At 37.4% G+C, this 14,204-nt stretch overlaps 1 protein-coding gene and 1 long non-coding RNA gene across 3 annotated transcripts in view; one reads left to right on the top strand and one right to left on the bottom strand.

Moving 5' to 3' along the window:
• The window catches only part of LOC114663838 (uncharacterized), a 76,770-nt gene that overhangs the window by 52,638 nt on the left and 9,928 nt on the right, over positions 1–14,204 (top strand). The window contains exon 2 of the long non-coding RNA XR_007935334.1: positions 855–1,001. This is a non-coding gene — a long non-coding RNA (uncharacterized LOC114663838). The remainder of the gene's footprint in view (positions 1–854; positions 1,002–14,204) is intronic.
• The window catches only part of pnpla3 (patatin-like phospholipase domain containing 3), a 50,948-nt gene that overhangs the window by 32,961 nt on the left and 3,783 nt on the right, over positions 1–14,204 (bottom strand). The window contains exons 2-3 of one of the 2 annotated variants that reach the window (XM_028817749.2): positions 9,600–9,832; positions 4,465–4,530 (exon numbers count right to left, since the gene is read on the bottom strand). In XM_028817749.2, coding sequence (XP_028673582.1) covers positions 4,465–4,530; positions 9,600–9,832 — 299 coding nt within the window. The remainder of the gene's footprint in view (positions 1–4,464; positions 4,531–9,599; positions 9,833–14,204) is intronic. The other variant, XM_051929073.1, reaches the window with a different exon arrangement.

The raw sequence follows: 14,204 nt of genomic DNA, 5'->3' as shown, positions 1-14,204 counted from the left end.
ATTAAAATTACCTTAAATAAAATTGTCATATTTAACACTTGGTTGCAAATCCTTTGCAGTCAGTGACTGCTTTAAGTCCTGCTCCCATAGACCTCACCAGGCGTTGGGTCACTTCCATTGTGATCTGTCAGGTCTGTACTGCCATCTTCAGTTCCTGCCTGTTTGGGGGGTTTGTTGCTAGTTGTCTTGTCTACAGCAAGTGAAATGCATGCTGTATCAGATTATGGTGAGTTGATTGACTCAGCCATTTAGGCTTTGAAGAACTCTTTGCTTGTCTTAGAAATATGGTTTGTTGTTTCATTATCCTGCTGCCGTGTAAAGTGTTGTCCAATGAGTTTTGACATGATCTGTTGAATCCTAGCAGATAAAATGTCTCTCTCTACATCTCAGAAATCTGGTTGCTTTTAGCACTGCATCTACCCGGTTTCATAAAGGAAGTGGAATTCCTAGAACCATCCTCTTCTTTCTTCTTCCATCAATCTTCATCTCCTCTGTCTATAAGACATTTTTATAAACCTGCAAAAGTTATTTGGTGTCTTAGAAAACTGTAACCTGGAATTTCTGTTCTTAAGGTTTACATAAATGGTCTGGATCTTGTGGTGAACCCACTGAATTTATGCTTGTGCAGTCTTCTCGTGCATCTTGGATACAACTACACCTACACCTACATCCTGATAGTTGAAAGATTTTTTTTCTGTACAGGTAAAAGGATTCTCTCATCCACTGCAGTAGTCTTCCTTGGACTACATGGTCATTTGGTATTCTGGAGCTTAACAATGTGTTTTCTTTACAATACTATACCATATAGTTGATTTTAACAAACGTAAAAAGTTTGTTATTCATATTTTTTTCAGCTTCCAGATGGCCTGCTTTTCTTGGTACATTGACAACCCTCTTTGGTCCTCATTTTAAATGACATTACCAACAGGTTTCAAATGAAAATACCACACTTCGAATCATCTGTTGGAATTTTTAATAATACATATCCAGCCAAATAGCAGGTAAGCAGCCAGTTTTCAAGCGCTGAAATTGATGTGCACTATTCATCTATTTTTTTAATGTATAAATACCCTCAATTTTATGCTGAAAGTCTACACTAAAATTGTATCTTTTTATCATATCAATAGCAGTGTAGAACCACTCTAATAACAATGTCCCAGTCTGTGGTATGGTGGGTCCACAGCTCTCAGCAAAGCCCAGTTTTAAATAAATAATCACTGCACTCGCGGCTTAGCGAGGGGGCGTGGTGGTTGTGGCTGCAGCAGTTCTCGGGGCGATTTGCGATGTGGGCGTTTCTCACCTAAGTGCACAGGTGAGAGACTGCCCACATCCGTGATTGTTCCTGGGGCTGCTAATTTGCCACAGCTGCCATGCCCTCTCGATATATAGAAGCACGAGTCAGCTAGAGGGGGAGATGAATGGGAAAAAAATTAATGGAAAGAGAAAGATGGAGGGTGCTGGAAGGAAGTGAGGAGAAAGCCAGTGTCAGAGAAAGAGAGAGCGAAGGAGATTGAGCGAACGAGCAAGAGCAGGCTTGAGTGCAGCTGGACTGTGGGCCCTAGCGAGGTGTTTATCTAACACCTAGGGCAGTTGATTGTAGTCGCTCCCGCTGAGCATTTTGAGAGGAGTGGGAGTGACTAGCGAGGGGGGTGACAAAGTCGAGAGACTTGGGCAGATAATCTCCAGCGTGAGAGTCCTGGCCGTTGGAGAGAAGCTAAGTCCCGGTCTGGGATGAGTGCACGACCAAAGCCAGGATCGGGAGGCCTCCAGACTTGTTTTGAAGTGGAAAGAAGGTCAGCTGCAGGTAGAGTGGCTCCCCATGCTGCAAAGCCTGAATAGGGAGAAGCAGGAGAGTCACTAGTAAGACGAACACACCGGGCTTTGTGTTTAGTAGAGATTGCTTCCAACGTTTCAACCTCATCGTCTTTTAAAGGATTATTATTTTGTTCTATTTAATTGATTTTTAAACCTTCACGTGTGTTTTATGGATTATTTATTTAAAGAAGATTTTTGAATGCACTGCACTTTATTTTGAACACCGTTTTTGTTTTGTTGGATTTTAAATAAAAGCACTTTTGCACTATTGTACCATCCCCTTGCTATGTTGCTGCCTCACTGCTTAGCTCATCGGTAACATTACCGACAGTGACGGGATCAAGGGCTCCCAGACAGCAGATGGGAGCCAGACACTAGGCAGGTGTGATGTGCTACAAAACAAGATAAGAATTGAAGGTTGAGCAAAAAATCTTATATAGCCAGGGATGTATTGGAACTTAAAGCCATTGTATCATTTATTGGACTTGTAAACAATATTTAAAAGAAAACAAAAGATGTTAAAGTGCTGCTATTGAATCTCTAGCTGGTTGTATAACTATCAAAATGGTTTAACATCAGAGTATGGTCTTGATGGAATTCATCAAGCCATCCAGTCTTTGGACATTTTCACTGAACCAAGCTACCAGTACACAGATGAAGAGTCAAGAACCTCTCATGTTCATTGTGTACCTGACAATTTTTCAAAATACTGATGTGCTTTCCTTTTAGCCATTTGTTTCAAGATGTACTGTATGATATACACTAAAAGGCAACCCAATTGTTATTCTTACACTTGAGCAGTTTACCTTCTGATGCCTATTTTAAAAAGTGTAGATCCAAGCTAGAGGAAGTTGTGCGCAATTTAAAACAGGATGTGTGTGTTGGTTCACATTAGGCTATGAGACAAAAAAACCTAGTTCTGAGGGAACTGGGGCCACTGCAAAACCTATCAGAAAAATTGTGTTATAAAAAGTCATTGCGGTTTAAGACATCTTTAGGGACAGAGTAGTGCACGTTAAATAAGAACTCTGTATTCATGTTTCCCATATGTGGGTAAATACTGTCATGCAATATGTCAGTTTCCTAAATGGGCAGCAGTGAATAGAGGACAAGAACACATGTGCTACAAAGTAAAGGAAATACACGTAAAAAGCCTGGTAGAAACCCAAGGGTCATTTGAATCTGCACTAAATTATTCTCCATTTACAGTACGTGTATGTGCTTTGCTGAAAATAATGAGAATATGTGGCTGATTTTATCTGTGAATAACTGACAACCACAGAAATTTAGTTTTTTATTTAACCTATCATCTTTTCTAATCCAGCATTTTATGTTTTTTATTTCTTTACTGCTGTACAGCAGAAATTAGATTAAATTAGCAATGTAAACTTGCATGCATTATACAGAAGTCCCCCCCCCCCACGCCCCCCAAATTATATATACAGTGATCACTCGCTATATCGCGCTTCGCCTTTCGCGGCTTCACTCCATCGCGGATTTTACATGTAAGCATATTTAAATATATATCGCGGATTTTTTGCTGGTTCGCGGATTTCTGTGGACAATGGGTCTTTTAATTTCTGGTACATGCTTCCTCAGTTGGTTTGCCCAGTTGATTTCATACAAGGGACGCTATTGGCAGATGGCTCAGAAGCTAGATTGCTTACTTTTCTCTTTCTCTCTCTTGCGCTGACTTTCTCTGATCCTGACGTATGGGGATTGAGCAGGGGGGCTGTTCGCACACCTAGACGATACAGACGCTCGCCTTAAAATCCTGAAAGATTATCTTCACGTTGCTATCTTTTGTGCAGCTGCTTCCTGAAACGACATGCTGCACGGTGCTTCGCATACTTAAAAGCTCGAAGGGCACGTATTGATTTTTGACTGAAAAACAAACTCTGTCTCTCTCTATCTCTCTCTCTCCCTGCTCCTGACGGAGGGGGTGTGAGCTGCCGCCTTCAACAGCTTTGTGCCGCGGTGCTTCGCATACTTAAAAGCCAAACAGCCCTATTGATTTGTTTGCTAGAGATTGTTTTCTCTATGTGACATTCTGTGCTCCTGACACGCACTCCTTTGAAGAGGAAGATATGTTTGCATTCTTTTAATTGTGAGACGGAACTGTCATCTCTGTCTTGTCATGGAGCACAGTTTAAACTTTTGAAAAAGAGACAAATGTTTGTTTGCAGTGTTTGAATAACGTTCCTGTCTCTCTACAACCTCCTGTGTTTCTGCGCAAATCTGTGACCCAAGCATGACAATATAAAAATAACCATATAAACATATGGTTTCTACTTCGCGGATTTTCTTATTTCGCGGGTGGCTCTGGAACGCAACCCCCGCGATGGAGGAGGGATTACTGTATACTGAAGCTTACATTTGTTTGCTCTTGGAATATAGTATAAGTAGTGCTAGGAAGAAAGTAGTAAATCCTCAGTTGGCTTGATAATCACCAGGCAGGTTTTAAATAGTTAAGACTTTCTCCACAGGACCAGACCCCAAGTGACCACCACCGAGAACAGCTTTGAGATAGTCATTGCCTTGCTCAGCAGGAGGGACCACAAGCCGATAAAAACCAAGGGAATTATTCTTGGAAGTCCTAATTCAATTCAACAATAAATTCCTTTGTAGATTTTTTTAGGTCACACTTACCACACCACGAAATGATGGAGGAATTAGTCCACAGTATATTGGGACAAATGAACTGCAGATTAGTGCCTATAAAGAGAAAACATATTTAGATCATACATATGCCTGAGAATTAAATGCACCAACACCAAGAATTCTACTTTAAAATGCACCGGAACAGCTATTTTAATGTACAATATACACTAACTAACACAACTTCCTCATAGCATAACAAGGTACCCCCTCCCATTTGAACAAATTCACTAAATAGCTACATAAAGGGAGATAATAAAAGTGTACTCCTTTGTGTAGAGTGTTCTATTTTTTCTTATTGATTCAACACTAGGGTTTTACCCAATTTAATGCCATACAGATGATGTCATGGACTGTGAATTTACATTTTTGTACAGAAATCAAAAGTCTCTAATTAAAGACCAACCATTAAGATAAACTGCTCTTCCACGAAGGCTAGGGATCAAAGATGGAATACACAGTTTAATTATCTTTATGTAGATTATATGGGATGTTAGTTTTAATTTGTCTCTCTCAAACACAATACTACCAGAGGACAGCTGGGGTCCAGAAAAAAAAATAGGGACATTAGCCATCCAGTTTGATTATTTTTTTGTAAAACAGTTTGTTGTCCTACACACAATCCTATCCTAACTAGCATGTTCTCAGTTTATTACAAAGACTCCAATGACACTCAGTTCATAAAAGAATTGTGATTGCAGCAACTGCCTCTAATGAATACATGCAAAAAATATACTTTGACTATGATTAATTTTAAATTTAAGTTCAAGCAATTTTTCAGTAATTAAGAACTTTACACTGTACATAACTATGATTGACTGGCTCCATGTTCAGTGATTGTTCCTGCCTTGTACCTTAGGACTGCTGGGATAGGCTCCAGCTGCTTCTAACCATGCACTGGATATGTGGGTTAGGAAGACTGAAGGGTGGCTATGGTACATAAGGTATAGGAGGGTTACCCGTAACTGCAACCCATATATCCAAGAAATGCATACAAATCTGCACAAAAACATATTTCATATAAGATCATTTATTTTGCAGTTTCCGGTGCAGTGCTCACATTATGAAGTAATGATATGAAGAGATATGTTGCAATTCATGTGAAGTTAACAAAAAGTACTTATTAATAATAAAATAATTTTTGAAAATGAATTAATACACATATTAAAACTGCAATTGTTTTATTCCGGAAAATTTCATTAATGAACACTGCCTGTAAGAAATTTATTAAGTGCAGAAATGAAAAGATTCAACATTTCCACCTTAAGGCACACTGTTCGGTGAAACAATTTGCTCAGGGTTACTTATGGAGTCTGGTGAGAAATTAAAATTCAGCCTTTGTGTTTTACAGTATAATGCATTAGCCACTAGAAGCAACAGCTCTGTAAAAAGCTGGTAAAGTCAGTTTTTGCTGTCAGTTTACAAATGGAGAAGCTGGCAAACAAGGTTGAATGTTGACCAGATTCTGCATTTCATGAGAGATTGCTGTCCAAAACCAAATTGACAGTTTATTCTTTTCCTTTATGCTAGCATTAAAATATCCTGGGAGGCAACACAGTATAGTATACTACCCAATATTCAGTCACATAGCACATACCAAGCAAAAACTACTATAAACCCATACATGAAACAATAAAAGATTGTCTAGAAGGCACAACAACAGACAGCTGGACTTACAAATACAATGCCACATTTTACTTACCAACTGACGCTTCATTTTATAAGTGAAATTATTTTTTTAGTATAAAAACCATGATGTATAAATCCAGGAAGGGAGTTAAATGAAAACCTGACCAGAATAAGCGGAGCTCAATCCTTCACTACTAAAAAGGATCTCTACCATGCTAGTCACCTATTTTTCAAAACCACACTTGCATGGAATCACTAATTTCCTTAGGACTTACATGGTAGAAAAATATTTCCAGATAGGTCAACAGAGTTCGCTTCTGCACCCTTAATAGTCACTGGAAAAACCTATGTGTAACTCATATTCTTTCAGTTTTAATTCAGTCTGAAAAACATCATTTACAAAATTGTAGTACTCAGCTGTTACAAAGTCCACCCAGATATTAACTTTTAGATTTTTTTTGTTTATGAGTTCTCTGCTGAGATTAGAAAAGCTCACTCCACAATTCATCACTTTGCAGAACTCTCAACTTTGGACTTCTGTGTGAACCAAGACCTTATTTGTGGACTTAACTTTAATTGTACTCAGTATTCTATTTATTAAACAGTCATTCCAGAATAAGCAAGAGAATAACAATGTAAATTTTAAAGGTGATCAAATTGCACTATGGCATCAAGCCATCTGTCTTAGAAGAAATTACAAATTCTCAGGTTAACCAGAATGAAAAAAAATATGTCTAATTTCACAAAAGTATGCAAATTGCAATGGGGAGAAAAATTGTGTAGGCAAGTTCCTGAAATTAAATAAATCGCACAGTAAAGGGGAAAAGAATTAACTGATACTGTACTATAGGGGAAAAGAATTAACTGATACTGTACTATAGAGGCTTTATACACTATCAGATATGATGGAAATTAGCCTACTGTATTTTATTAATGCTGTACTTTTATATAACATTTTATTGTAATGTATTTTGCGGTGTACTTAAATCAATATGATAAACATGTTTTAACACTAATCTAGTTCAAAGTCTTTCTAGTTTCAAAAGTTTAGGATAGTGCTGCTGGTGGTGGTGTCAACCAAGATGTTTCATTGAAGGGTAAAGCAGAGATAGGGATTAGAAATACAGGGATTTCAACCTTAACAAAACATTTTAAGGCACCATTAAAAAGGTGTTAGACTTGGAACTGCTAAGTGAAGCTTAAGGGGTCTATAATTACCGTTTTATGAATAGTGTTTTTCTGTAATTTGTAGAGTGCCTTACAAAGCAAATATCAGCATAAGGCAATTAAAAAGAAATAAAAATCTGAAATCAACACAATAATGAAAATTAACAAAAAAATCCAACATCTGATACTTCAGTATCTTACTACAATAATTAATTGATAACAGACCAGCAGATCATTAGCGACAACTTGTACATTCATATTTTTCTATGATTGGATAATATTTACTCTGATCAACTCAGAAAACTCACTGCTATAGGTCCAGACTAGCAGCTTTTGGCTAGCTATGGTTTTGTGGAAAATGTAAAATCCCTTCACCAAAATGTATCCAGTTTCTTTATCACAGCCTCCCACGACTATAACACAAAATCTTTCTAAACTCCAAACTTGCCGCAATTCACACAGGACCAAAGTGCATATGGTACAATTTAAGCTAACATTTTCAGTTCCCCAAAACCCTAAAAACTGGATTAAGTAGATTCAGTAAATGGATACAGGAATCTTCCCCTTTACCTTTTTTCCCCCACTTTCCAATAACCTGTTGATAAAGGCTAAACAATAACCATTTCCCTTGTGCAGGGAAGAATGGCTAAGGCTTTCAAAAAAAAAAAAAAAAAAATTCTAAAACAAAGTTTCTACAGTTAAAGGTCTGTTGCAAAGAATGCCAGTTGTTAATGATGCAACACAATGGACCACAGCTATGCATTCCCTTGCTATTGAATATTTGGCATTTTACAGATATTTGGTTTCAAAATAACTTAATGTTCACAATTTGACTTGTGTGCATGGTCCAATGCAATTTTTACCTGTGTATCACCCACAGGCTATTGGATGCAGCATGAAAACATCAATCAAATATAACCATACATTAAATACAGTAGGCAGCAGATATAAAAAATGTTAACACATTTATCTGCGTTAGTGGTTTCTGAGCATCTTTATAATAAGAAGATAAAAAAGGGTGGTATGAGTGCTCATGGTCCTATTCTCCTTGCCAGAAAGGAGGATTGAGAAAAGGCTGTTCAAGGTCTTTAATAATGTTGTTAGCCTTTCTACGGCAGTATGGGTTTTATACAATATGCCTTGGTCCCACAGGGAGCTGTGCACTACTAGTATTCCGAGCTAACTTCACCACCGTCCTAAGTGCTTTGCAATAGGTATCTTTAGATTTTAGCAATAATGAAATCGGTTCTTAATATAGTAGTACCATCAAACACAGACATAACAAAAAACTATAATTCTTAAAGCTGAGGTCAGGTTTAATCAATATAAACTATAAAACCATTCAGGAATAGGAAATAATTCTTCCCCAAACCCCCACCCAGATACTTTGCCAAACTGTACTATTAGCATGTAGACAGAACTTGTCTGGATATTTTATTATTTCTCAGTATCAATTGGTTTAGCAAAACTGTCACAAACTCCAACACCACATGGCTTTGTCAAGCCCGGTTATAACCAAGACAAGGGTGGAGACTTCACATACTGTTAAAATGCCAAAAATTGAGTTTCAAAATAGAAATTTCTAAGGTAAATAGCTTTCTGTATTTTATATATGTATTTCATTCTGGCTTCCTGTCAGGTTGGTTGCTGCTTTTGCACCTGATCTTGCTTGGAAAGACTCAGACCTTTGTGACACTGATCAAGATCAAGTGGGGTCGAAAATGAATGGGCAAATTTGTCTGAGATAGTTTTCTACTACAAAGTTGCATTCAGAGTACGTGCAATTCAAAAATGCACTCTCTGCCAAAAGTTCCCTTCCTCATATAAAGCTATCAAAAGTGTGCTATGGTAATCATTATTGCTGCTTGTCACTGCACATTGTCAGGTGAACTACTGTACCTGTCATAATTGCTTTACCAAAATGCATTTTACCTAGGAGTTTAGCGTTACTAAATTGTTACAGGGAGCAAAACCACCATCATATGATAGGTTTCCTACTATCATTTACACAATTCTAAATACTTAAATACTGAACTATGATCCATTATTGACTTACTCACCTTCTGCCTACTTTAATTTTGTTTTTACCTGTGTAACACTTAATTTATGTCACAGACCTACCCTTTGTGCAGATATAAATACATAATAACGAAGCCATTAACCTTGTGGAACTAAAGACATGTTATACCACTCTTCAGGTTATTGGTTGGCATAGCACAATGCTATATAAAAGACACAAATAAGCCTCCAATTAGGAGATTGTAACCACTGTGACACTGCATGGAGCAAACAAGTCATAAACAGTTCTAAATGATATTCTTATCACACACCTGAATGAGTTCCTCTTTGGAGTTGAATTCTGACACAAGTACATTCTCACCATCAGATACTCTTGTAAGAGAAATGCAGAGACGTCCCGTAGCCAATACATGAGCATCATCAGGTAGGTTGCGGTAAAGACCATTCCGCAGAATCTTTACCAAATTAAATGTAGGATGAAGAGGGCCAAGGTTCCTTTTCCTTGCTTCTTTAGCAACTTCCATTACATCGGCACAACACTCACCTAGAGAATGCGAAAAAATAAAAATTACATGTAATGTAGTAAATTATACATCAATCTTGCAACCTCTTATATGATCTGCATCCTCTTATATGGCCTTTTGAAGCAAATGACCAAACTTCAGTCACTCAAAACCCAGGTCTAAAAGAAAGCTGAAATTAACACACAAAACTTTCTCTTGGAAACATAAAAATCAGAAATCATTCCGAATATCAAATGCAAAGTCTTCAGCTTAATTTATTGATTTTATGATTTCTGCACAGAGCTATATACTTAATGAATAAATTACCCAAGTAGCATGATAGGCAGTAGGACTTTAGGGACCTTCAAATCTCAACTTGATGTTGAAGTTAGGATTTATAAGCTTTGTTGGCCTGAATGGTCCGTTCCTGTCAGAATTAGTTTAGTTTAATATTATAGTAAAATCCTTTCATTTGAATGGTAGAGGTAGCAAGATTCTTAAATTTCCCTATATCCAATCTTTCGCATTTCATGTTACATATACTTTGAACTGGCCAATTTTATTATCAAAAAAAGTCCAATGTAGAATTGTTTCCATATTTCTGCAACTGCAGCACTCACGGGAAACAGACTTGAAATATCACCAGCTCAAAACGAGATATATAATACAAAAATTAGAGCTACTGTATTTTTCGCACCATTAGACACACTTTTTTTCCCCAAAAAGAAGGTTGGAAATGTCTGTGCATCTTATGGAGCAAATATTGCGTCACAGACCATGATGTGTATTACCTGACAAAAGTCGACATCCAGGGGTAGAGGGCGACAAAACTCACTGTTACGTTATAGGCATTCCCTCTGTGCTTTGAGGAATGTTAGACTCATTGACTCGGTATCTAATCCTTGCATGTGCGTGAGTTGCGAAATGTAAACAAATGTAATCAAAGGCAAGATGGCATCAACATCTCACGAGGGAGCGAAGCGAGTGCAGAAAACAAAATACTCAGCAGACGATGTTTTGCACATTATCACCGAGTCGGAATCTGATTTTGTTGAGAGTGATCGGGAGATCGAACAAGAAAGTGAGGAACTGGCATCAGCTGATCGGGACACCAGCCAATGACGCCCCAGCTGAGCAAATTCGTGCAGCCGATGCACCTATGCCAAGGTTCGTGTGGGTGAAATACCTAGACATTGATCCGTGGGAGCCAAACTGGCTACTGGACTACACAAAACAGTATGGCTTGCTGTTGGACTCAACAGAATACCAGCCGCTGGACTACTTCAGGCTGTTCTTTCCTGAAGCTGCCTTTCAGCTACTGTCAGACAAGACAAACAGGTATACAGAGCAATTTTTTGAATCGAGGGCTATGCTTGCACCGCATTCTCGTTTTTCAAACTGGAAACCCACAACAAAACACGAGATGAAGGGCTTTGTGGCATTACAAATCTAGATGGGACTAGACTGGCGATTATAACTTCAGGGAGCATTGGTCCAAACGTGCTTTGTCCCCTGGTGGCTTTGGACAGGTTATGCCGCGTGATGATAGGTACGTGCTCCTGCAAAGTGATTGTGAGCAACTGAGCTTCAAAAATTCTGACACTAGTGATGAGGAGTTCTTGGGGTTTCCATAAAACTACAAGAGTGCTTGAACCTTAAAGTCTCTCCTTATTTGTTAATGACAGTGATGATGTTTCTTAATACCGCTGTTGAATTTACATGGTTGAAATATTATTCTGCTATAATTTTATTAAACATATTAGTACACCATTTGGTTCAGAATATTTTTTTTCTTGTTTTCCTCCTCTAAACCTAGGTGTATCTAATGGTGCAAAAAATACGGTACTTGTGTTTTTCTTTTTTCAGTTTTCCCTCTTACCTGGGCTTCACTCGTGACATTTTTATTTATTATATATATATATATATATATATAAACACAACTGGTATTCCTTTTATCTTTTACCTCACTGAAATTATTTGGTTAATAGTTCCACACTGTTATTTAGGGTGCTTTCATCAGGTTCCCCTAGTTACACATTTTAAACATTTCAGGGAATATTAAATCATATCTATTACTTCATTTATGAAATAATTTCTGCACAATTGCTAATGAATTAATGAAGCATAATGAAGTAATGTTCTTAAGTTGTTTAGTGCCGTTTCTTAATGCTGGTTCTTAATTGCAATTAAGACATGTTAAATCTTTCAAAATAAAATATGCAACAAATATAGCACAAATAAAAAAACTAAAGATGGATTACATGACACTCTAATCAGAATGTTAAAATTGAAAAAACAAAAAACAATTCCTTTTTTAACATGGTCATGAGAAGAATGTGATTAATTTACAGAGCTCTCCATGTCACCTACCATCACATTCATTGTGGTCTTATTTTCCTCTCTTCCACCTCCATCATAATGCACTTCCACCTCCATCATAATGCACCCATATACCTAGTCATTCTTCAGCTTTCACTACATATGCTGAAACCACCTTAGCAAGCAATTGATCACCTCCACATCAATCCGTTCTTATCAACTCTCTTCTCATTGCCATCTCCCCCAGTGAAGCTCCACACCCCCATCCACCTAAGCCCCCCCAAAAGGATTGAAATATATAAAAAAAGAAAAGTAAAATGAAAAAAAAAAATTCCCTGAAACAGGAGAAGAGACAAAAATTATCGTTATTGCACAACCTAATGTCTCTAAACTAACATATTAACACAAAAAAACAATAAACACACAATTAAAAAACAATTGCTAAAATATACAGTCCCTTTCAATGATATCCAGGTGGAATATCCACTCATTTAATTTACAAATCTTATTTTTTGGTAAAGTGCAAAAAAAAAAAAAAAAACATATATTTAGGGGAGGTGGAAACTTTATTTAGAGTAACAACAGTAAACAAAATATTGGGTTTGTAACCATTTAAAAATAAATTCACAGAAAACCACAGATACTTGCTGATAACTTATGAACATCTTTTTAAAAAAAGTTCATTAGAACCAGTGGACACGAAGTGGTGTCTCTGAGGCTAGGGATGTGCACTGGCAATCGGAAGGTTGCTGGTTTGGATCCCGTAAATGCCAATAGGGACTCTGCTCTGTTAGGCCCTTGAGCAAGGCCCTTAACCTGCAACTGCCAAGCGCTTTGAGTAGTGAGAAAAGCGCTATATAAATGCAAAGAATTATTAATCCAAACATTTCTTTTGGGTGGCTTTTTTTTTTGGGTGTTGCTGTTTCACATATGGGCGAAGCTCCCAGCCAGATGATTGCCTTTTAAGTGCATTCATTTTTCCCATTTGGATTTTTTCCAAGTACACCAAAATTATGAATGTTGGATTGACTGACAAATCTACATTGGTACGGTGTGGTTTTATGCATGACTGTGCCTTACAATGGATTGGAATCACTAGTGATTACTTTTTACCTTGACCCAGTTGGTTTCAGCCTCTTAAGTAATATACAAATTGAGGTTATTTTTTTTTTTTGTATTAAAAAAAAAGGAATGAAAGTATTATTTTATATACTACCACTCACTGTGAGAACTAAAAAGCATGAAAGAGTTTGTAAAAAAAGACAGGAACTACCACAAATAAAGACCAACGATGGGGTAAGTACAATATTAACTTGTAAAATTAACGAATTTTACAAAGATCTGACGACCAGAAAATCCAGGTTCTGAAGCATAATTCCAGCTGAGAGGCCTAGAGTTGGAACTCTGCATATAAAATGTAATCTGAACTAATGGCCTTTCTTGTTCAAGTGTCAGTTTACATCTGCTTTAACTTCAAGAATGAAATTCTGTAAAGCTTGAAAAGAACAAGGAAAAAAAAAAAAAAAGACAGCAGCACTGCCTGTCCTATAGTCAGGTCAATAACCTACAGTAACCCCAGGCTTCAGCTCATTATCATCACAGTGTGCACAGAAATCAGCTCACACAGCCATCCAATCAAGCAAAGCTTAGGGGGAAAAAAAGTGCTGAACAACTAAAGAAGGAGTAGGAGGAGTCCTTGCACTGGAGACCGCCCAGCAAAAGCAGAAATCAATTGTTTCACCTTCAAAAGGGACACACATTTTTTTTAAATTAATTGCTCAATGGAAAAAATAGATCAGTAATTTTATAAATCAGGAAATGTGGGAAGAATAGCTGCCAGTGAATTTACAGAAGGCACTTTAATTTTATAAATTTTGGAAACATTTATATATAGTACTACTAACACTAACACACACACACACACACATTTTCCTTCAAGCACGCCAATCTTCTGCCAAGACCCCCAAATACATGTAAATTTGGGTAATTGGCAATTGTAAATTGGCAGACTCTGGGGGCCCTGCCAAGGCCTGGTGTCCAGCCCACCCACCAGATCTGGAAGTGGCTTAAGGAGGTCCGAAAATGTTGGAATTT

This window comes from Erpetoichthys calabaricus, chromosome 1 (assembly GCF_900747795.2).
Source record: "Erpetoichthys calabaricus chromosome 1, fErpCal1.3, whole genome shotgun sequence".
Taxonomy (NCBI): Eukaryota; Metazoa; Chordata; class Cladistia; order Polypteriformes; family Polypteridae; genus Erpetoichthys; species Erpetoichthys calabaricus.
The sequence above is the reverse complement of the archived record's forward strand: the minus strand, read 5'-3'. Positions and strand labels throughout refer to the sequence as shown.